Raw genomic sequence first — 25,111 nt, forward strand, 5'->3', positions numbered from 1 at the left:
CTGCCTCTTGAGAAATCTGTATGCAGGTCAGGAAGCAACAGTTAGAACTGGACATGAAACACCAGACTGGTTCCAAATAGGGAAAGATTGTATATTGTCACTCTCCTTACTTAACTTATATGAAGACTACATCATGAGAAATCCTGGGCTGGATGAAGCACAAGCTGGAATCAAGATTGCTGGGAGCTGCTGCTGCTGCTGCTAAGTTGCTTCAGTCATGTCCAACTCTTGTGAGACCCCACAGATGGCAGTCCACCAGGCTCCGCCATCCCTGGGATTCTCTAGGCAAGAACACTGGAGTGGGCAGCCATTTCCTTCTCCAATGCATGAAAGTAACAAGTGAAAGTGAAGTCGCTCAGACGTGTCCGACTCTTTGTGACGCCATGGACTGCAGCCTACCAGGCTCCTCCGTTCACGGGATTTTCCAGGCAAGAGTACTGGAGTGCGTTGCCATTGCCTTCTCCAGTTGCCAGGAGAAATACCAATAATCTCAGTTACGCAGATGACACCAGCCTTATGTCAGAAAGCAAAGAACTAAAGAGCCTTTTGATGAAAGTGAAAGAGGAGAGTGAAAAAGTTAGCTTAAACTCAACATTCAGAAAACTAAGACCATGGCATCTGGTCCCATCACTTCATGACAAATAGATGGGAAAACATTGCAAACAGTGGCAGACTTCATTTTCCTGGTCTCCAAAATCACTGCAGATGATGACTGTAGCCATGAAATTAAAAGACGCTTCCTTCCTGAAAGAAAACTTATGACTAACCTAAACAGCATACTAAAAAGCAGAGACGTTACTTTGCCAACAAAGATCCGTCTAGTCAAAGCTATGGTTTTTCCAGTAGTCATGTATGGATGTGAGATTTGAACTATAAAGAACACTGAGCACCAAAGAATTGATGCTTTTGAACTGTGGTGTTGAAGAAGATTCTTGTGAGTCCCTTGGAATGCAAGATCCAATGAGTCCATCCTAAAGGAAATCAGACCTGAATATTAATTGGAAGGATTGATGCTGAAGCTGAAACTCCAATACTGTGACTATCTGTTGAGAAGAACTGACTCATTTGAAGAGACTCTGATGCTGGGAACGATTGAAGGCAGGAGGAGGAGGGGATGTCAAAGGATGAGATAGTTGGATGGTACCACCGACTTGATGGCCATGAGTCTGACAAGCTCCAAGAGTTGGTGATGGACAGGGAAGCCTGGAATGCTGCAGTCCATGGGGTGGCAAAGAGTCGGACACTACTGAGCAACTAAACTGAACAACTTGGAAGTTTACCATGATTCAACTAGAAAGCCTCAACATTCTCATGAGATTTCAACGTATGGCTTCATCTGTCTCAATATCCAAACCAAACTTTGGGTGTGGTTCCTCCTTCTTCTTCCAGTCACTGCAAAGTAACAAGAACCAACATGTTGGGAACTGAATAGATGAAATTTCTAGTTTATCAAATAATAAAAATTCCCATCATATAGTGTGGATTGTAAACTATTTCCGGGTCTCCCCTGGTGCTCAATGGTAAGGAATCCACCTGCTAAGGAGGAGACATGGGACAGATCCCTGGTCTGGGAATTTCCTACATGCTTTGTAGATATCCCATGAGCCACAACTATTTGACCAATAACAAGTGAATAATAAAAAATAATTTCAGTATGCTCCCAGCTCACTTTTAACCTTATTTCCAAATATTTTTATTTCCTAATTTTTGCAGTTATTATTCCTATTTTCACTTCGTATAAATGAGGCACATGCTATTAGTTTCATTTCAGCACAAGAGGCCTCAGGAAATATAACTGCACCGTTATGTACAGAGTGTGGAAAGAATAATTCAAGTGCAAATTATTAAAATATAAAATTGTCTATTGTTTGATTTTATCATGAAAAGAAATTCTACGTTCTTTCATCCTTGAGAGCCTTTGGTGCGTTGCTAATTTCTGTTATGAAGTACTGAGGTGGCAAAAACTGTGTTGTTGGAAAAAACATGATACATTCAGGGTTACGGGAAAAATGATACAAATTTTATTAGAGCACAAGACTTATGATACATTCTGAAGAAAGCAAAAGTACAACAGAAATGGCAGCAATTGATGAAACAGATACACACACATACTTTTCTGGTTCTTTTGACTAAAGTTTCTTCACAATAACTTTCCACAAATATTGTATTAGTGTGGTTTATCTCCAGGATATCTGTTCTTAAATACCTAAAGAGTGAGCAGTAATTGTCACAACTGCCATAATATTTGCATTTATAAGTATAAAGTATTTGGTGAACACTGAGATACAGGGAGTACCTAAAAGCTTTGCCACATATTCTACACTGGTAAAGGGTCTCTCTAGTATGGATGATCTGATGGATGGTGAGATGTGATACCAAGTTAACGTTTCCATACTCATGTCACTTGTAAGCTTTCTCTATGAAATTAGTTCTTTACTGAAGCCTGACTTCAGACTGTTGCCTAAAAACCCTGACACATTTATTATGACACTGATACAGTTTTTATCTAGTGTGAATATTTTCAAGAAGCTTAAGGTGTAAACAAAAAGCCTGGCCACACTGATAACATTTGGAAGGTCTCTCAAGTATGCATTACCTGATGTCTTTAGGCCTGAATAGCACCTGAAGGAATAATGAATTTTCCTGATGAAGGGAATTGTCTGCCTGTTATTGAAATCCTGGCCACAGACATTATCTTTATATGATTTCCTCCACTGGAGGGATTGATTGTGCTCTGAATGTATGGATTCTTGCCAGTAAGTATTTTCTCAGTTTTGTAAAAAACTGAACACCTTCCAAAAGACTTACCACATGCACTACATGGGTAAGATTTCAATTCACATTAATTACCTGAGGATCTGTTAGGTCTGAATACAGAATCAAAGCTTTACCACATCTACCACATTCATGCACTTTTCCTCCATTTTGAATTTTCTGAAGGCCCAAAACTTCATATACTTTACTTCATTCACTACATTTATTAAGTTTTCACTGCACTACTGACTCTCAGATGATCTCCTTGTGACTGCAGGCTTTGTCATATAAATCCCATTTATATGGCTTCTCTCCTGTATGAACTGCCAAATGGTCAGTTACAGCTGAACATGAACTAGAAACTTTGCCATATTCATTTTTACGCTTTCTATACAGTATGACCGAACTGATACAGTATGAATTCTCTGATAAATTCTAAGGCCTGAACTCAGATTAAAGGCTTTGCCATACTCATTACATTTGCACTAAAATGTTTCTCACAATTGTTCCACTTGTAACAGTTTTCTCCACTATGAATTATCTGATGCTTCTTATAATGGTCATTTCAAGTAAAGCACATACATTACATTTCTATGCTTTCTCTCCTGTATGAATTGCCTGATGGTGAGCTTAGATTGACTGTGCACTAAAACGTTTGTCACTATTGTTTCAGTTGTAAGATTTCTATCCAACATGAATTCTCTGATGAAGCGTAAGGTTTCCATTTAGATTACAAGCCTTGACATTGAGATCATATTTATGTGTTTTCTCTCCAGTATGAATTCATCTCCAGATGAATTCCAACTTGTGCACATCAAGAAAAGCATCAGCCACAAACATTTATATGTTTTCTCTCCAATATGAATTTTGGATAAACTGCAAGTTTACCAATATGACTAAAGGCCTTGCCACAGACAACACGTTCATATGCTTTCTCTCCAGTATGAATTCTCTGATGAATTGCAAGGCTTGCAGTTTGACTAAAGGCCTTGCCACATACATCACATTAATATGGTTTCTCTCAAATATTAGTTCTCCAATGAACTGCAAAGTAACAGCTGGAATTGAAGACTCTGCCCCATAGATACATTTCCATGCTTTTCTCTTGTATGAACTGCCTGATGGAGAGATAAGGATGACTGTGCACTAAAAGCTCTATCACCATTGTTAATTTGTAACCTTTCTCTGCAGTACGAATTTTTTTATGAAATGCAAGGGTTGATTTGAAACTAAAGACCTTGCCACATATGTCACACTGATATGCTTTCTATCCAGTATGAATTTTCTGGTGAGATGTAAGCCTTCCATTTACTGTAAAGGCCTTGCCACATACATCACATTTGTATGGTTTCTCTCCAGTATGAATTTTACGATGAGCAGCAAGGCCTCCATTTACTCTAAAGGCCTTGCCACATACATCGCATTTATACGGTTTCTCTCCAGTGTGAATTTTCTGATGAGTTCGAAGGCTTCCGTTTACACTAAAGGCCTTGCCACATACATCACATTTATATGGTTTCTCTCCAGTGTGAATTTTCTGATGTGATGTAAGGGTTCCATTTACTCTAAAGGCCTTACCACATACATCGCATTTATACGGTTTCTCTCCAGTGTGAATTTTCTGATGAGTTCTAAGGCTTCCATTTGCACTAAAGGCCTTGCCACATACATCACATTTATACGGTTTCTCTCCAGAATGAATTTTCCGATGTGATGTAAGGCTGCCATTTACTCTAAAGGCCTTGCCACACACATCACATTTATATGGTTTCTCTCCAGTGTGAACTCTCTGATGAACTGAAAGTTGCGTGCATCGAGTATAGCCACGGCCACATACATCACATTTATATGGTTTCTCTCCAGTATGAAGGATCTGATGAACTGCATGGCTTTCTTTGCGAGTAAACGCCTGTCCACACACATCACATTTATATGGTTTCTCTCCAGTATGAGTTCTCTGATGAACTGCAAGGTAACACCTGGAACTGAAGACTTTGCCACAAAGAGTACATTTACGTGCATTCTCATCTGTATGAACGACTTCATGTATTTTTAAGGACGCCCGAGTAAAAAAACGTTTGTCACAGCTGTTACATTTGAAAGGTTTCACTTCAGTATGAATTCTCCGATGAATTCCAAGTTGTCTGTTTCCGGTAAAGCCACGGCCACATACGTCACATTTATACGAATTCTCTCCAGTATGAATTCTCTGATGAATTCCAAGCTTTGATTTTCGAATATAGCCACGGCCACATACATCACATTTATATGGTTTCTCTCCAGTATGAAGGATCTGATGAAGTACATAGCTTTCTTTGCGAGTAAAGGCCTTTTCACACACATCACATTTATATGGCTTCTCTCCAGTATGAACTCGCTCATGAATTTCAAGTTCTGATTTTCGAGTATAGCCACAGCCACATACATTACATTTATATGGTTTCTCTCCAGTATGAAGGATCTGATGAAGTGCATGGCTTGCTTTGCGAGTAAAGGCCTTTCCACATACATCACATTTATATGGTTTCTCTCTAGTATGAGTTCTCTGATGAACTGCTAAACAACACCTGGAACTGAACATTTTCCCACACAAACTACATTTACACACTTTCTCATCTGATTGAACTGCCTGATGTTTATTTAATGATGACAGTGCAAAAAAAAGTTTGCCACAGCTGTTACACTTGTAAGATTTCACTTCAGTATGAATTCTCCAATGAGTTCGAAGTTGTCTCTTTCCAGTAAAGTCATAGCCACATACATCACATTTATATGGCTTCTCTCCAGTATGAACTTTCTGATGAATTCCAAGTTGTGACTTTCGAGTATAGCCACAGCCACACACAATACATTTATATGGTTTCTCTCCAATATGAATTCTCTGATGAACTGCTAAGTAACACCTGGAACTGAACATTTTGCCACACAAATTACATTTACATGCTTTCTCATCTATTTGAACTGCCTGATGTTTACTTAATGACGACAGTGCAAAAAAACGTTTGCCACAATTGTTACACTTGTAAGATTTCACTTCAGTATGAATTCTCCGATGAGTTCTAAGTTGTCTGATTCCAGTAAAACCACAGCCACAAACATCACATTTATAAGGATTCTCTCCAGCATGTATTCTCTGATGAATTACAAGTTGTGACCTTCGAGGATAGCCACGGCCACATACATCACATTTATATGGTTTCTCTCCAGTATGAGTTCTTTGATGAACTGCTAAATAACACCTGGAACTGAACATTTTGCCACACAAATTACATTTACATGCTTTCTCATCTGTTTGAACTGCCTGATGTTTATTTAAGGACGACAGTGCAAAAAAACTTTTGCCACAGCTGTTACATTTGTAAGATTTCACTTCAGTATGAATTCTCCGATGAGTTCTAAGTTGTCTCTTTCCAGTCAAGTCACAGCCACATATATCACATTTATAAGGGTTCTCTCCAGTATGAACTCTGTGATGAATTACAAGTCGTGACTTTCGAGTATATCCATGGCCACACACATCACATTTATACGGTTTCTCTCCAGTATGAAGGAGCTGATGAAGTGAAAGGCTTTGTTTGCGAGTAAAGGCCTTTCCACACATATCACATTTATATGGTTTCTCTCCAGTATGAGTTCTCTGATGAACTGCTAAATAACACCTGGAACTGAACATTTTGCCACATAAATCACATTTACATGCTTTCTCATCTGTGTGAACTGCCTGATGTTTATTTAAGGATGACAGTGCAAAAAACAGTTTGCCACAGCTGTTACATTTGTAAGATTTCACTTCAGTATGAATTCTCCTATGAATTCTAAGTTGTCTCTTTCCAGTAAAGTCACAGCCACATACATCACATTTATAAGGATTCTCTCTAGTATGAATTCTCTGATGAATTACAAGTTGTGACTTTCGAGGATAGCCACGGCCACATACATCACATTGATATGGTTTCTCTCCAGTATGAAGTCTCCAATGAATTGCAAGTTGTCTGCTTCGAGTAAAGCCACGGCCACATACATCACATTTATATGGTTTCTCTCCAGTATGAAGAATCTTATGAAGTGCATGGCTTTCTTTGCGAGTAAAGGCCTGTCCACACAGATCACATTTATATGGTTTTTCTCCAGTATGAAGGATCTGATGAAGTGCATGGCTTTCTTTGCGAGTAAAAGCCTTTCCACAGACATCACATTTATATGGCTTCTCTCCAGTATGAACTCTCTGATGAATTTCAAGTTGTGACTTTCGAATATAGCCACGGCCACACACATCACATTTATATGGTTTCTCTCCAGTATGAAGGATCTGATGAAGTTCACAGCCTTCCTTGCGAGAAAAGGCCCTTCCACACACATCACATGTATATGGCTTCTCTCCAGTATGAACTCTCCGATGAATTCCAAGTTGTGACTTTCGAGTATAGCCACGGCCACATATATCACATTTATATGGTTTCTGTCCAGAATGAAGGATCTGATGGAGTGCACAGCTTTCTTTGCGAGTAAAGGCCTTTCCACACACATCACATTTATATGGCTTCTCTCCAGTATGAGTTCTCCCATGATTTTGAAGGTGTGTCTTATGTTTAAAGGAGTGGCCACATACATCACATTGATATGGTCTCTCTCCAGTATGTACTCTCAGATGAATTTGAAGGGCTGTGTTCTGTTTAAAGCTGTGGCTACACACATCACAGTTATACGGTTTCTCTCCAGTATGATTTCTCCGATGAACCACAAGGCCCTCATTATCATTATAGGCCTTGCCATCTATGTCAGCTTTACATGGTTTTCTTCCTGTAAAGATTCTTTGATGTCTAGTGAGTTCTGAGTGCTGAAGAAAGGTTATGCTATACTCACGAGTTTTGTAAGATTTTTTCTTGTATGCTTCCTGGTCTGGGGCCTGTTCTGAGGGATGCATTACAGGACTCTCATGTTTATAAGAAATGCCTTTGCGGACAGTACAAGTTCTCTGAATTGGCAAAACTGAGGCGCTACTGTTGATATTCGTCCCAACTTGACTACATTCAAAAATTGTCCCTTCAAACTGAAGCATCTGCAATTCATCATGAAAGCTTGATCTGAGCCTTTCAACAGGCTTTACTCCTGCATCATTTCTACTCTGATGATCTTTTCCATCAATGAGATTTTTGTTATGGGATACAGATATTCCGTTGTCACTTCTTTCATCATCTGTCCACAGACTCTCAAAACCATGTACAGTTTCCTCTATCTTCCTGAGGAAAAAATCTTTGATTTCATGGGTTTCCGCTCTCCCAAACATCACTCTTTGCAAAATTTCTCCTTTTCCACTGTTTCCTTTTGCTTGTAATTTCTTGGTCATACGTATATGAGACACATCTACAAGACATAAAGAACCATAGATATCCTATTAATTACAATTCATAAATTCTTTCATATTGAACACATGATATTATACCAAAAGTCCTACCAATCCTGAACAGAATTAAGAATCTTCCTGATGATGAACTTAGAAAAATAAGCAACATTTACAAAGAAATAGAACTCGTTAACAAAAAAAGTGATCACACATAGTTCAAATTAATTTTAGCATAGCCAAGTTTCAAAGATGCAATCAGGAAAATATTCATTTTATGCAAACTCATTTCAAGTCTCAAAGAAAAAGGTATTTTCCCACCATGACCTCAAAGCTCATCCTACTTGGCAGTAAACACACTTCTGTCTCATAACTGAGGAGAAAAAACACTAAAAATTCCATGGACGAGGAGATTGGCAGGCTACACTCCATGAGATCACAAGGAGTCAGACAGGACTGAGGGACTGACCAATCAATGATCAAAAAGGCAATACCCTGTAATGGTAAATAATCCAAAGGAAGCATTCTAATGAATATTGTAAAACATAAATGGCAGCTGACAACTGTTCAACAAGCAGTGCATAGTGAAAATAAAGAATCTATTAAAACAGCTCCACACACACCCCCGACTCCCCATCACAGGGCTTATGAGATCTTACTTCCCTGACCATGGATTAAACCCAGGATCACTGCAGTGAAAGTGCTGAATCCTGTCCACTGGACTGTCAGGGAATTCCCTAAAATAATTTTAAAAACAAAGGAAAGAACACTTTTCTAAATACCTCCCATAAATCTATAGCAAACAGACGTATAGACATTTTATAACAAGAAGTGGTTCATGTCAGTTATACTGTGTAAAACATAAAGACCATCATCTTTAAATGACAAAGAATTAAAAAAAGGAAACATTCTCTACTTATATAACAGCCATTCAATATAGCAATTGCCTATCTATATAGAATCCTTAACCTAGTTCATGAGCTCCAAGATATATGTAAAAGAACAAGCTTTGGGGACTTCCTTATGGCTCAGAGGTAAAGAATCCATTATAAAAAAGGAATATTATTTGAAAATTTATTAACTAGAGTCAGAGACAAACTCTTGGGAAGGAAATATAAACTAACAATATACAACATGTAATGCAGACAAAGAGACATGTCACAATAACCATGACAAGAAGTAAATATACATTTTATGTAAAAGTAACCTTTGAGGCAAATTTCCTGATGGGCCAGTGGATAGCATTACATGTTTACACTGTAGGGTTACAGATTCCATCCCTGAATGAAGAACTCTGATCGCATCTGCCACATGGTTCAGAAAAAAAAAAAAAAGTAACTTCTGACCTTTTCAGTAAAACAGTCAAAATTCTATGACACCTAAGATCATGATTAACTCAATTTTTCAAATAAAGGTAGTGGATTCACAGGGTTCATGTACACAACCCCATGGTACATGAAAGGAATGAGCAAAGCAGGACTGAAACCCAGACCCACAGATTCATACATGTTCTTAACCACCAGGGCCCACTTGGGCAGAGCAGATTACAAAAGGTTACAACAAACTCCAGGAGTTTAAAAAGATAAGGTCAAGTGAGACACAAGAACTGATCTGCATAACTAAGAGCCTTACTCAGCCATCTCACCTAGAAATGGTTTACGAAGTACCACCCCCCACATACCAATTCAGGTTGTGTCCTGAAAATGTGGTTCAGAGGGTGAGCACAGGTCATTTTGTACAGTATGAGGAAGGAGGGAACATGCAGCCTGATTCATATATACATCACGTGCAAGACTGGGGATCCAAGAGAGGACCTCAATGTCCACTGTCCTTACAGGTATCCTGAGTTACAATCACAGAAGATCCAAACCACATTCCTGTTACACACACCCCTGAAGGTTGTGGTAAAAGCAGTAACAACAGGAATAGCTGAGGGCTCTGAACAGGAAAACAGGTTGAGGGCAGCTCTGTGTAGGATCTGAGACACAAAATGCAATCGAAGAGCTGTAATGTCTTTCCGTTCTTCCAATGAAGTCTCCCAAGTGCAGCAAATAGGAAGAGAACGAGGCTGGCTCCAAGGATTATGCCTCTGGAGGTGTTACTGTTGCTCTACATGGACCAAAAAGTGGACATCCCATGGACACAGCACAGAAGGGGGACAAAGAGGAAACAGATCCCTTTGAAACACCTCATTACATGCTCCACAAAGTGAAGCAACAACATTAACAGGAGTCAAATGACACACTGCTAAAGATCATATAAAGAGCTACCCTTTGGGACTTCTTTCCTTGGAATCCAATTTTAATAAACCTCTCACTCCTTTTTTTTCCCCCTTAAATAACTTTTTTTCATTTATAAATAGTCACTTGTAAATCAGACCTAATTTCTTTTTCCCTAATAAAATATAATTTTCACATAGGAGACAGATGGGTTGAATATCTACAATCAGTCTCCTCGTCTCTGCATTTGGTGAGATAAGAGATAGCTGGCCCCCAATTGAGAATCTATAACAAAAACAGGGTAAATAGCCATCTTTGTTTCTTACCTCAAGGGAATAATCATGGCAAGGACAAATAAAGGAAAAAACCCTGTCTATTAAGAGAGACACTATACATGTGCAGAAAAGTTTGTTGGGGTCAAGTCAGAGGATAATTCCAGGCCATAATGAGTCTTGGTCCTCCCAGAAGCCTTCACTTCGAGCTTCATCTTGGCTAGGGTATGCGTCCACACCCTAGGGGAGAGTCCTGAGACAAATTAACCAGATGGGACAAACGAAAGTGACTGGCCCGAGGGGACATGAAGACCTGGAAAACTGTACCTTTCTAAAGAACTGACATTTCCCAAAGGTGGGGTGCTCTCTCTGAGCTAGCCCATGTGCCTTTCTGCATGTACTTTTCAATAAACTTTTTTCTTTACTCTTTACCTTGTGCCTCTTCATCTGAATTCTTTCTTGACTAGGCAGGCAAGACTAGGGACCTCAGCCCTAACTGTTGGCTGCTATGGTCCAATGATCAGGACTCTCGGTTTGGGAAACGAAGACATTGCTTCCAGCTTCCACTCACTGCTATGAGCATCCAAACTCAATTTCATTTCTCATACCGTTTTTACTGAAAACACCCATCTTACTTTCCTTAAGCAACCATGAACTGTGCTTTCTATTAGCACAGTGAACAAAAATACCAGTGATAACTTCTAAAAACATTTCCTTTCTTATAGACAGCATCTCAGGATACTCATCAATAGTCCAAAATCTCTCAGTGTAATACAATAGGAGTATTACACAATGTGGATGACTCAAGACATGTCTTAATTAGATGAGCAAACATTAACACAAGATATTTAATATTGAATATTTCTCAGTTCACGTGAACCTGATTTGTACCCACATACCGTTGTTTGTTTTTTTTTTAATTTATTTATTATTTTTGGCTTCAATGGATCATCGTCGCTGCTCCATCTTTCTCTCCTTGTGTCGAGCGGGGACTACTCGCTAGTTGTGGTGCATGAGCTTCTCATTGCAGTTACTTCTCTTAACTGAGAAGCACTGAAGACCACAAGCACTGAAGCACAGGGGGTTCAGTAGTGGTGCTGCAAGGGCTTAGTTGCTCTGCAGCATGCGCAGTCTTCCCAGACGAGGGATCGAACCCACCTTCTGCACTGGCAGGCAGATGCTTTACCACTGAGCCAATGGTAAGCCAAGTGCTTACTTTCTTTTAAAGCCAATTGAGTAAGAGCTCATTTACAAATAAACCTCAGCAATATTATCCAAAATCAAAGACACACACTGAGACATGCATAAATGCAGACAGATTTAAAATGTCTCTCTGACGCTACTGGAGTTGATTGCAGTTGCCTCCTCCAGGAGATCTTCCCTAGCCAGGAATTGAACCCACATCTCCTGCGTCTCCCAGACTGGCAGGCAGCTTCTTTACCACTAGAGTCATCTTGGATCCTTGGAAAAGGTTAACTTCAAGCTTTTCTGTAGGAAGGGCTTTTAAAGAAGCTAGCTGTTTTTATTCCATATGCAAAAGGAAATTGTTTTGTACTCTCAAAAAAAAAAAGAAAAATCATTTTAACCAGTATTCTCCAGACTCTAAAGAGTATCACAGCAATCCCTTTGTCAAAAACATCTTCCCTTTCTATAGTCACAGTTTTACATCTAAAATACAGATCAAATAGTTCTCAAATTGACTGTGATAACAGGGGCACATGGATGATGAAAATCTTGGATTGTCCCTCTGGGTAGATGTGGGTCTTCACTTGATCAGAAGAATCTGAAGGGGTAAAGAAATTTGCCAGAGTGGGGACAGCAGTGGGGGAAGCTGCCCCCACCCCTCCACTGAGAGACGGGAAGTTAGCTTCATTAGGGGCTAGCTGATGGAGAGGAAGACAGAGAGGGGTGAAAGGCCACAACAGGACAAAGATAACAGAGACAGAAAGGGCAGTGGCGGACACTGTTAGACCTATGGACCAGCTTAAGAGAGAGCCCACTTAAAATGTGAGGAGCTGAACAGCTGAAATATAATTTGATATTGTAATATGGACAATCATCCTCACTAATTGCACAATTCTGTTTCCAAGTGTAATGTCTTTTCAGACAATTTTAATTCACCTTTATGTACCTTACGTTACTTCCCTGGTGGCTCAGCTAGTAAAGAATCCTCCTGCAATGAAGGGGAGACCTGCGTTCGATCCCTGGGTTGGGAAAAACCCCTGAAGAAGGAAAAGGTTATCCACTCCAGTATTCTGGCCTGCAGAATTCCATGGACTCTATATTCCATGGGGTTGCAAAGAGTCCATTAGGACTGAGCGACTTTCACTTTCATTTTATGTACCGCATGACAGGAGAGGAGGACTCAGATTCTCATCCAGCAGGGCAGATTCTTATTCTTTCTCAATGGGCGAGAGTTACAAACATTCAGTAACTTCTAAGGGTACAGCCCTCTTTAATTTAAGGTTCCAATTCTGACAGAATCTAGTGAAGACATCCCATGTATTAGCTAACTAGTAGAAAGGCAAATCTTCACATTAGGGAATGAAACCTTCATCAACCTTAATCTTTTTCCTGCAGAGTGGCATTTTGTCTCACAAATACTGCTCACAGGGCCAATTAAAGTTTTGCCAAAAGTTCTCACTTTTGTCTCAGGTTCAAAGATTTATTAACAAAATAAGCAACTTCTTCTGTAGAAATAAATAATACAAATACTTCTTATAGAATTATCAAGCTGACTTTCAATATGGTAACAATAAAAGCAAAGAGAAGTAGAAACAGCAGAAAATATATCACCAAATTGGGTTCTGACCAACATCCAGACTCAAACAGTGCTGGGAAGTCCTGGGACACAGCCCATCTGGAGACCCAGTGGGGACAAGGTCCCAGGCAGCATGTTAGGGTCATGGGTGAGACTTCAAGATTACAGTTTGGGGTTCCCCCTTGCAATCCCAGGAGGCTATCTGTAATCAGCAGCAAAGTGTGAGAAAAGAGCACCTCTGGTTTTATGTTAATGCTAATTGTTTGTCTTACAAAACCTATAATGTTGCTAAGCCTGGGCATGAGCAGGCAAGGGACCCTCCAAGGGCTCGACAATCTCAAGATTTCTCTGGTGCTGCAAGCCTTGCTCTCACAGCAGGCAGTCAGGGCAGTGTCCAGCCAGGTTAGAAGCAAGCTCAGAAGCCTGCTTTAGAGAGGACCTAGACCCCGTTGCTTTGCCAGGTGCAGAATCCCACCTCTTCTGCCAGCCAAGAACGGATCGACATTATAGACGAACAGAAAAATATTCACAAATTAATTTACTCTCGGCATTCTTCTGAATGCATAGGAAACAGTATAATATACAGTATAACAGCAGATACCTGGGCTTCCCCGGGGCTCAAAGGTAAAGTATCCACCTGCCATGCAGGAGACGTGGGTTTGACCCCTTAGAGGGAAGATCCCCCTGGACGATGGCATGGGAACCCACTCCAGTACTCTTGCTGGGAGAATCCCATGGATAGAGGAGCCTGGAGGGCTACCGTCCACTGGGTCACAAAGAGTCAGGCACGACTGTACCAACTGAGCACACAGGCATCCATGTATCTAGTTCCTTTCCAAGAACTACTGAACCAAGAACACAGGGGTAGAAAACCGGGAATTGGAATTTCAAAGGTGGAAATCAACTTTATAAATACTCAAGCTGTGGAGAAACTTGTGTATCACACAGTTCCAGATCATCTGAAGGATGAGCTTAAACTTCTGATGCCAATCACAAAGTTTTTTTAAGTCTAAATCAACAAAGCTATGAAGTCAGTCAAGCAAAACAGGGGCTCCCAAGAGACACAGAGGGAAAATACAGAGATACCCCCAAACCAGATTCCAACTTCACAGGGAAGTGATCCTCACCCACAGACAGCAGGTTCCTGTAGGTCTCCTCCATCACGTCCCAGTACAAGGCCCTCTGAGCAGGGTCCAGGCATTCCCACTCCTCTGGAGTGAACCTGATGTCCACATCCTCAATGGTCAACTGTGTCTGAAATGAAAGCACATTTCACTAACAGGAGCTGAGGAGGATTCTTATTTGCACACAAAATGAGAAGAGGTGAGAGGGGTAAGGATCAATTCAGGTATGTAATATTCTGACAGATCCATTAAAAGCTATTTGGAACAAACTGTGGGTCTCTTAATTCCCTGTTGTTTCATAAGACTATGACATCTTCCAATCAATATTAATTTATCACATTCGTGGACAATACATGAAGAATATACAAATAAATTCAATCAGTGAGTTGTCTATGCAGAAGTGTTACACTCTACACACGGAAGGACATCACTATCTAGATGAGTTACAACAAGATTGGTGTCTTCAGACAACAAAGTCCACAGCGGTGTTAAAAGAACACACACTGTGATGATTATGACATCATCACACTGATGACAGGTGTTTCAGTACTTCCTACACACTAAGAATTACTCTAAGACTTTACACAGATGAACTTGTCATCAACATGACAGTTCGTTAGAGAAAGATCTGTGTCCATCTTACTGGAGAGAAAACTCTGTCATTCTAAGAATTCACTCAGATTAAACAGTTACGAAATGAGGCAACAGCACCTGAGGTCAGGGGGTTGGGAGAGACAACTGAACCTAAGGAATCAACGAGTTAAGTACCACAGCAGGAAAAGTGCATTCACAGAGAGTTCTCTGAGAATGCCTGAAACAAGTTGAACAAAGCTGAAATGCAATGGAGGTGTAGAATCCCAGAACTTTTGTCCGCCAAGGAAAGACAGACATGATAGATGGACAGAAAAATATTCACAAATTAATTTACTATCTACCTCCTTCTGAATACACAGGGAACAACATGCAGTATCATATGTAGGTATCTGGGTTGCCCTAAGACTCAGTGGTAAAGAATCCGCCTGCAATGCAGGGGACATGGTGTTGATATCTCCAGGGGGAAGATTCCCCTGGAGGAGGGCATGGCAACCCATTCCCATATTCTTGGTTGGAGAATTCCAGAGACAGAGGAGCCTGAAGGGCTATGGTCCACTGGGTCGCCAAGAGTCAGATACAACTATAGGATAAATGGTCACTGTATAGGGTCACCCCCTCTTCCCACCAACCACACAATGTCAATACTCTAACTACTATTTCCATCGTTCACGTGACACGGTAGAAAAAAACTTAAGGGAATGGAAAACACTTAAGATACAAGTGCAACTGCTATAGAGCATAAAACATGTTTATGAGATGATATTCTTTAATAAAAGCATGGAATTACAGATCCATGCACTCACCTATGCACACGTAAATACACAACTGGTTGAAACAAGGAAGAATTGTGTTTATTTTTTTCTCTCAATCAAAAGTTCAGTTCAGTTCAGTTCAGTCGCTGAGTCGTGTCCGACTCTTTGCGACCCCATAAATCACAGCACACCAGGCCTCCCTGTCTATCACCAATTCCTGGAGTTCACCCAAACTCATGTCCATCGACTCGGTGATGCCATCCAGCCATCTCATTCTCTGTCGTCCCCTTCTCCTCCCGCCCCCAATCCTTCCCAGCATCAGAGTCTTTTCCAGTGAGTCAACTGGTCGCATGAGGTGGCCAAAGTATTGGAGTTTCAGCTGTAGCATCAGTCCTTCCAATGAACACCCAGGATTGATCTCCCTTAGAATGGACTGGTTGGATCTCCTTGCAGTCCAAGGGACTCTTACTGAGCATCAACTCTGGGCCCCAAAGTGGGAATACAGCAGTGAATGTGATGGAGCTTACAATCTAGCAGCCAGCCACCCAATTACATCCATAATTTTAACATTACTATTGCAATATGTGCTCTGAAACAGGCCTCGTGCTAAGAGAAGATTTATCGAAAAGTCTTGACCTACATCAAGAAATCAAACAAGATCTCCATGAGGAAGAAACACTTTGGATTGGCAAGGTGGGAAATGGAAGAGTGTTGCAAGCAGAGAGAACAGCCTGAGTGCCGGCTCTGAGGCAGGAAGATATTTAGTGAACAGAAAGCCAGCCTGTCTGACTCGGACACAGGGAACAAAGAGGGGTGATGCTGGGTAGAGGCTACTTTCCACAAGGTCTATTCATCTAGGACTTTATTCCAAAAGTACCTGGAAGTCACTGAAGAATCTGCAGGAGGTATATCAGAGGTTTAGATTTCTTTTTCAGAGCTCACTCTGCAGTGTGCAGAGGTTGTTGTTGCTTAGTTGCTCAGTCATGTCAGATCTTTGCGACCTCATGGTAGCCGGCCATGCTCCTCTGTTCATGGGATTTTCAGGCAAGAATATTGGAGTGGGTGGCCATTTCCTACTCCAAGGTGATGCCTTTTGACACATTCTGGGATGATACTCCCATTTTCTTTTATTCCTATATATTTCCGCATCTTTGGGACATTAAAAATTAATCAATTGTACTTCAGCAATTTGCCCACATTCTATCTCTTTTTAAAAAGTTAGTTTCTTTGGTTTTACTGGGCCTTTGTTGCTGTGAGGATGATTTCTGTATTTGCAGCTGCAGTGCGTGGGCTTCTCACTGCAGTGGCTTCTCTTGTTTTGGAGCACAGGCTCTAGAGGGTGTGGGTTTCAGTAGTTATGGCTCCTGGGCTCCAGAGCTCATGCTCAGTAGTTGTTGTTCACGGGCTTAGTTGCTCTGAGGCATCTTCCTGGACCTGGGATGGGACCCGTGCACTGTACATTGGTAGGCACATTGTTATCCAATGTACCACCAGGGAAATCCTCAACATTATCTTACACTAGTTCAAAAAACTGAAAAACAAGCAGAAAATAATATACAGAAGATTTGTTCTAGTCAGTATAAAAATACCTGTATTTACAAATAGTCTGAGGGCTTCCATAGTGGCTCAGTGGTAAAGAATCCACTGGCCAGTGCAAGAGACCTGGGTTTGATATCTGGACCAGTAACATCCCACATGCCAAGGGGCAACTAAGCCCGTGAGCCTCAATTTCCAAGCCAGAGCTCTAGAGCCCAGCAGGTGAAACTACTGAAGCCAGGGCGCTCTAGAGCCTGGGCTGCAAGATGAGAGAAGCCATCATAATAAGGAGCCCACATACCACAACTAGAGTGTGGCCACCACTCGCCAGAACTAGATAAAAGCCACTGAAGCAATGACGAGCCAGTATAGCAGAAAAGTATATTTAAATATAATAACATGATATTATTCCTAATGATACGTATGTAGTTACTAACCAAATCCAAAGTTTATCCTTTTATTCCATGAGCAAATATTGCCATCAAGATTAGGAAAGTTGGGGGAATTCCCTGTTGGTCCAGGGTTTAAGATCTTGCACTTCCACCACCACAGGGTTTCAGGTTCAATGCCTCCTCAGGGAATTAAGACCCTGCAACTGTATCGTGCAGCCAAAAAGGAAGAAAAAATAATCAGCAAACTATATTTTATAGTTTCAAAACACTCCCTAGCCCTGAGGTCTGTGTCTGAACTTTCCATTTCACTCCCAAACACTTAAAATTTGCAAGGAGGTCCTAATTTAGTTATAAATGTACTATTAAAAGTCAGGACTGATTCCCCCTCATTGGCCACTTTTCCAGATTTCAGCATGTACTACGCATGTTAATACTCACATCTACATGCAGCTTCTTTACCCTGGTTGACAGAGAGTAGACGGCATCCGGATGGGCCCTAAGCAATCCCTGCTGCCCAACAACTCTGAGACCCCGTCTCCAACCTGTAGGTGAGAAGTCGTTCCCAGAATGGTGGCCAAGGGAGCCTCCTCACAAGGGCCAGGTCACCGGGTCAATGGGAGATGGGATCTAAGTGGAGATGACTGGCCCTGAGGGAAGGACCAGGTGAGTTTGTGTGTACAGGAGTCAGACAGGATACTCCAGAGTCAGAGAAGATGAGCCAGTCCAAAGACAGGTATTTCAGGAGGGACAGACTGAGAATCAACTGAGAATATGACCTTACCTGAGAAAAAGCCATGCCTGACGTGTTTTCTTTCATCTTCGTCCTCTTCACCTTCCTTCCACCTGAGGGCTTCACCCTCAGGTAACATGAATCTTCAAGGTGTATCAAAAAGGTGGAAAACATGGTGGTTAATGCTTAGAGTCAACACATTCCCTTCCTGAGCCTCAACCCCACACACAGGGAAGCCCTCACCATGAGGAATAGACAGTCCTTTGTGCCCACTGTCTCAGGAGGGACTCAGGACAGTCAACTCCGGCACAGAGTCCAACACAGGTCTTTCCCACACTTTCCCTTGGATCACACTCCCCTCCTGGTGAGGCCTAATGCACACAGCAGCAGGGGGCACCTCCGCTGATCCCACGATCCCCTCAGGTCACACAGCAGGCCCTGGTCCAGCCCCACTCAGAGCACAGCGCCCTCCCCTCCCCCAGGGCCTGATCTCAGACTCAGAAGTGGAGGCTAAGAGCCCTGGGCTCAATGCAGGATCCAGATCGGAAGCATCTGTGGCCTATGCACACTCCTGGGGCGAGGCCCCACAGGAGAACCTGAGGAGTGTGTCTGTTGGGAGAGGGGTATAAAACATGCCCGGGCAAAGTGCCTTATGATCTCATGTGAAGCCTGGGTTGAACACCACTCAAGGGGTCAAGTCCAACCTACGTCCTACTTTCTTCTTCTCCAGCCTGATTGACATAGAACAGCCTATCAAGAATGTGTTGTGTATACATTTCATGCACGTTGTGGCCATGTGACACATGTATACACTGTGAAATATTTATCACAAACCACTAACCAGCACATCCATCACCTCTAAATTCCCATGATTTGTGTGTGGTGACAACACTGACGATTTATTCTCCTGTCAAATTTCCAGTAACACAGGATTAACTACGGTCAGCATGCTGCACATACCTCCCCAGGACGTACTCATTTTACAACTCAAATCTGTACCTTCTGACCAATATCTCCCCATCTTCCCAACCTACCAGCCCCAGATAACCACCATCCCACTGTCTGCTACTAGTGGTTTTCACTTTTTCATATTCCACATAATGGAAGCACATATAGTACCAGTCTTTCCCTGTCTGTCTTAACTCACTTAGCACAATGTTTTCTACATTCATCCAACTGTCCCAAGTGACAAAAATCGCCGTTTTTATCGGTGCACAATATGTCATTATATGTGTGTGTTCACTTGTGTGTATGTTACTGACCTGGAACCTGGGTTCTTTAATCAACAGCATTCGTTAAGAGACCAAAGGAGAAATTCAGGGAAGGCTTTGACTCCTGCTGCAGTAAGGTGGAGCTATAATAAGAAGTGAGTGCCCAATCCACGTCCTAGTCCTCACCCCGAGAGTGAGATGCTGAAAGCATCCTGGGAGGAACAGAAACACGGTGCACCCTCCATGAAGGGAAAATAGGAACCACTCCAAATAATTAAAGGAGAAGGGCTGTCTGATGAGGGTGATACAGAGGCAGTAAACATGGCTAACTTGACAGCGAATATCAGAAGCGGATGCGGAGACCTCGTTAGCCTAGAGCTAAGGAACAGAAAGAGAGCAACCATCACAATTTAATGACCTAAGATAGGAGAAAAACCTAAGATCCGAGACAGAGGAGGTTTCGGTGTCTGTGAACAAGGACTAAGTGAACGTGACCAGGACAGACTGACCATGAGAACAGGGTCGGCTCCCAGGGTGGGGCTGGAGACTCTGGCAGCGACCTGAGGATGACAAAGGGCTATGGAGACACCTGAGGAGTCAGATGCTGCCCTGAGGACACGGGGAAGCCAGCGGAGGTGGAAGGCCTCCCTTCACATCGACCTTTATTCACAGATAGCTCATGATTCTCTCCGACTCTGAGCCTATGCTCCCGCCTCCATCCTATTATTGTCATTTTTCATGTTGCAAGACTGGTATCCATTTCAAATTCTAATACTAACTGGGCAGTCCCTCCAAGAACTGCCACACACCCAATTTGGCCAATCATTTCAGGGATCACTGTTGCTCAGCTTCTGGACCTGAGTAAACATCATCAGATTAACTCATAGCTCACTAGTCACCAGACCACATGAAAGAGAGGAAAATGGACCATCATACTAAATGGTTAAATTTGGTCTTGATTCAATAAAAAAGATCACTGACATCCTTACTAAGTACTCATCAAAATAGTTCATAACTATTTACTAGTTATCAAAAAAATGTTTCCAAGATATAACGTAAAGAGAAGACAGGAAATGGGCTTCAAATAAATGTGAAACAAACCTAGGTTAAACAGCTTATTAAACATTTTTTCATTGAAAAACTCCGGTGCAAAGTGGAAAAAAGTAAAAACCAATTGAAAATATAGCATATTTACAAAAGAATAACATGAACTAATTTCAGGAGACCACCAAATCCTTTCAGATGTCAATAGTTGTTTACAAGAAAGTAGATATTTGAAAGGTTGTTGCGGAATGACACAAAGACACCGGGATCTTGGCCTCCAGAGGAGAAGAATTCAATCTGGGCCCAGAGACAAGGCTTGATCGCTCAGAGGTTTTGTGTAATAAAGTTTTATTAAAGTATAAAGGAGATAGAGAAAGCTTCTGACATAGACATCAGAAGAGGGCAGAAAGAGTAACCCCTGCTAGTCTTCAGCTGGATGTTATATAGTTACTAGCAGTCTGTTAATGAAAGAAAGGAATGTCTCAAGGCTCAGAATGGCACCAGACCCCTCACCCATAAGATGCATTTTGGGATAATCTTGACACCGGATGATTCATCCCGGGCCATAAAATGATTAACTTAAATCTTGTAGAAGGGCAGATTGCCATACAAATAGTTTCATTTTACATAGATTAGGGAAACAATATCGAGTATAACATACAGGTTTGTCAGGTAGGTTCTGAGCCATTTGGCTGACTGACTTGAAGATAGAATCTGGGGTAAATGCGTAGTACATTAACATAGCTTAAGACCAACATTTCCATAAGAAAAATGCATTGGTTAACTCAAGGTTTGAGAATAGTTAACTTCAGGTGAAACCATGGCAACACAGCATTTTAAGATAAACTTCCTTTTAAATTTGTATAGAGAAGAATAAGATATCGCTGGTTTGTTTCCTCCTGCCGCTTAAGAGAGAGAAAAATGTCTGACACTTGCAGGCTATTTCCTCCACTTGGAGACCCCTGGCCTTCCTGCCTGTTACCTTCTCATATTGAAATGAACTAATCTTTATCCCAAGCTAAAAAAAGAATTAAATGTAAACAAAGGAGAAAGCAAAACGGAAAACCATCACTAAGAACATGCTTCAAGTTCCTTGAAAAGGTACCATGTAGTACCAGTCTGTTAATTCTTTAACCACTTTTCCTCTCCCACAACCTCTACTCCATACCAGGAAAAGGGAAGCAGGTGACCCACCTCTGTGAGTCAAGTCACTGCCTTACCCCCCAATTCAAGACTCTGCACATGGATGTTATCTTTCAATACAAATAATTACAACAAGCACAAGCCTTACAGACAGAAGTATTGCAATTCTCATCCTCCTCTGTATAATTTAAAGGAGCAAGATTTAAATTTATTAGATTGAAAAGCTAAAAATCAATATATCATGACTTAATTCTTTATCCAATCGATTCAGCACTCTTCTGGATTTAGTCCCCACCACCACCCGCACACTATTTGTTTCTACTTCTTTGGTTTATCTGTTTCCCTACTTCTTTCTCCGTCTCCCTTTCTCTTCCCCTCTGCTCTCCTGCTGTGCCTGTCCTCTCTACTTCTTCCCTGACTCCAAACCGGCCTCTCTCTGCCATCTGTTCCCCATAAAGATGCTTTCTCTCCAACCTCCCTGATAATCCAAAATCTCCCTGTATTTCTGCCTTTCTTCCTCCATGTCTGTCCTCCCTTCCTCCCAACCCTCTGGCACCTCCAAGTGCAATGCTTCCTTTCAGCTCACTTTCTTTCTCAGCTCCTCCAACCACTCAGTTCAGTTCAGTTGCTCAGTCGAGTCGGACTCTTTGGGATCCCATGGACTGCAGCATGCCAGGCTTCCCTGTCCATCACCAACTCCCAGCGTTTGCTCAAACTCATGTCCATCCAGTCGGTGATGCCGGCCCCTTCTCCTCCCACCTTCAATCTTATCCAGCAACAGTCTTTTCCAATGACTCAGTTCTTCTCATCAGGGAGCCAAAGTATTGAACCTTCAGCTTGAGCATTAACCCTTCTAATGAATATTCAGGACACATTTCCATTAGGATTGAGCCCTTTGGTCTCCTTGCAATCTAAGGGACTCTCGAGAGTCTTCTCCAACACCACAGTTCAAAACCATCAACTCTTCAGCGCTCAGCTTTCTTTATGGTCCAACTCTCACATGCACACCTAACTATTGGAAAAAGCATAGCTTTGACTATAGACTTTTGTCGGCAAAGTAATGTCTCTGCTTTTTAATACGCTGTCTAGGTTGGTCATAGTTTTTTTTATCAAGGAGCAAGCATCTTTTAATTTCATAGCTGCAGTCACCATCTGCAGTGATTTTGGAGCCCAGGAAAATAAACTCTGTCATTGTTTCTGTTCACTAGTACTCCCCTTTCTCTGCCAGCATGATATTTTCTGTAGGTCAAGGTTCCAACTCTTGTATCCCCTTTTCCGGCTCTGTGTGAACTGCCTTTCTTCTGTCGCCCTCTTTGGGACTCGTGATCTACAGCCCGTCTCCCTTGAAGGCTTTAGAAGGGGCCGGCAGAGGGTCAGACGGTGACATAGAATCCCTGGACATTAATTTGAGCAGACTCTGGGAGATATAGGGGTCGCAAAGACTCACACTCAACAATTCCTCCATATGCTGCTCACCTTTAACTTTCTGGAGATTCTGCTTTTCTATAAACTTCTCTCCTTTATCCACCGTTACCTTCAAGGCTCTTTCATGTTACTATCCCTTTGCAAGTTTCTCACCAATCTTCATTGCATCGCTGTTCCCTCATGATAGTTTCAATTTTCTATTTCTCTCGAGGTCGCTGTCTCTGCTTCTCCTGACCCTCCTGGACTCCTATTTGCAGGGATGGAGACTGAATAAGAAGCCCCCTCCCGCAAGAGCCAAATTCCAGCGGGTTTTATTTGGGACACAGAACCAAGGGTGGCTGGCCCAGGCACCTCCCCCTACACGGGGTCAGAAGAAACGGTCTAAGAAAGGAATGCCTGAGGGGCAGAACTACCGGCTTGATGAGACGCGACGACTGAGCGGCTGGGAGTCTAAGGAGAAGGTCAGGCTCTCCAGAATCCCAGGACCTGGGAGAGAACCGGGCCTCTCCGGGAGCTGGGGCCGGCTCGGCCTCCTGGGAGCGAGAGCGCGAGCCTAGGAACCGCAAAGCGAATAAAGCCACATCGCCCAAGAGAATTTCACGCGGTGCAGGAAGGGCAGAGGAGTCACCGAGGTCAGAAATTGGTTTTAAGCAGCAAACAGTTGCGAAACGAGGCGTCTCAGGGACCAAACGCAGGCATCCGCTTCAGAGCGACTTTAAAGCAAAATGGAGGCGCCTCTCCACCACACAGGGACACCTGAATTTGCTGGGGATGGTGGGACGGGAGCGGAGATTTAGATTCAGCAGCGACCCTCAACCCACTGTACAGAAAAAAGACAAATGCGAGAGGAAGCTTGACTAGAAAAAGAGAAACTCACTTTGCGCTGAGACCTCCTCTCGCCGCTCTCCGCTTCCGGGTGTGATGCTCTGCGCACGCGCAGTGAAAAGGCGACGAGTCCTGGAGGCGGGGCCCGAGCGGAGCCCGGCGGTCAGGGGGGCGGGCCGGAGAGAAGTCAGGCCTGTGTGGGGACAGTGGGAGGGTGAGGCGGCCGGGGGGCGACGGCCGGGGCCTCACTGCTGAAGGTGGCTGCAGTCAGGAAATGAAAAGACGGCCTGCTCCTTGAGAGGAAAGTTATCATAAAAGTAGACAGTGTATTTTAAAGCAAAGGCATCACTTTGCCAACGAAGTTCCCTAATGTCAAAGCTGTTGTTTTTCCACTAGCAGGTAGAGATGTGAGAGTCGGTCCATAAACAAAGTTGACCAAAGAATTGATGCTTTTGGATTGTGGTGATAGAGAAGAATCTTGAGATTCCCTTGGACAACAAGGGGATCAACCAGTCAATCCTAAAGGAAATCAAACCTGAATATTCACTGGAAGGATTGATCCTGATGCTGAAGCTCCAATACTTTGGCGAATTGATGCTAATATCGTACTCATTGGAAAAGACAATGATATGGAAAGATTGAGGGTAAGAGGAGAAGGGGGTGATAGAGGATGCTTAGATAGCATCACTGACTCAATGGACATGAATTTGAGCAAACTCCAGGAGACAGCGAAGGACAGGGAAGCCTGGAATGCTGCAGTCCATCGGGTCGCAAACTCTGGACACCACTGAGCGAGGGAACAACAGAATACATATACATATATCCATTCTTTTTAAGGTTTTTTCCCCATATAGCTCATTACAGAGTATTTAGTAGAATTCCCTGTGCTATATAGTAAGTCCTCATTACTTATTCACTTTACGCATAGTAGTGAGATGAAGTGAAAGGTATGTTAATCCACATCTCCCAATTTATTCCTTCACCTCTC

General features: G+C 42.3%; 1 protein-coding gene across 4 annotated transcripts; it reads right to left on the reverse strand.

Moving 5' to 3' along the window:
• Positions 1 to 1,662: 1,662 nt before the first annotated feature.
• On the reverse strand, positions 1,663 to 24,250 carry LOC129546325 (uncharacterized). 4 transcript variants are annotated; one of them, XM_088830167.1, is made up of 5 exons: positions 24,176 to 24,250; positions 23,350 to 23,545; positions 18,527 to 18,618; positions 14,475 to 14,601; positions 1,663 to 8,118 (listed from the first exon to the last, which is right to left on the reverse strand). In XM_088830167.1, exons 3-5 carry the CDS (start codon positions 18,560 to 18,562, stop codon positions 4,022 to 4,024), a joined length of 4,260 nt encoding a protein of 1,419 aa, XP_088686293.1. In that variant the 5' UTR covers positions 18,563 to 18,618; positions 23,350 to 23,545; positions 24,176 to 24,250; the 3' UTR covers positions 1,663 to 4,021. The 4 variants fall into 4 exon arrangements, with proteins under 4 accessions (XP_088686293.1, XP_055267158.2, XP_088686292.1 ...); XM_055411183.2 differs by lacking the exon at positions 23,350 to 23,545 and having other exon boundaries at positions 24,176 to 24,221; XM_088830166.1 differs by lacking the exon at positions 24,176 to 24,250 and having other exon boundaries at positions 23,350 to 24,158.
• Between the last annotated feature and the right edge of the window lie 861 nt (positions 24,251 to 25,111).

This window comes from Moschus berezovskii, chromosome 22 (assembly GCF_049115385.1).
Source record: "Moschus berezovskii isolate FMDL1 chromosome 22, NW_MosBer_1.0, whole genome shotgun sequence".
Classification (NCBI taxonomy): Eukaryota; Metazoa; Chordata; class Mammalia; order Artiodactyla; family Moschidae; genus Moschus; species Moschus berezovskii.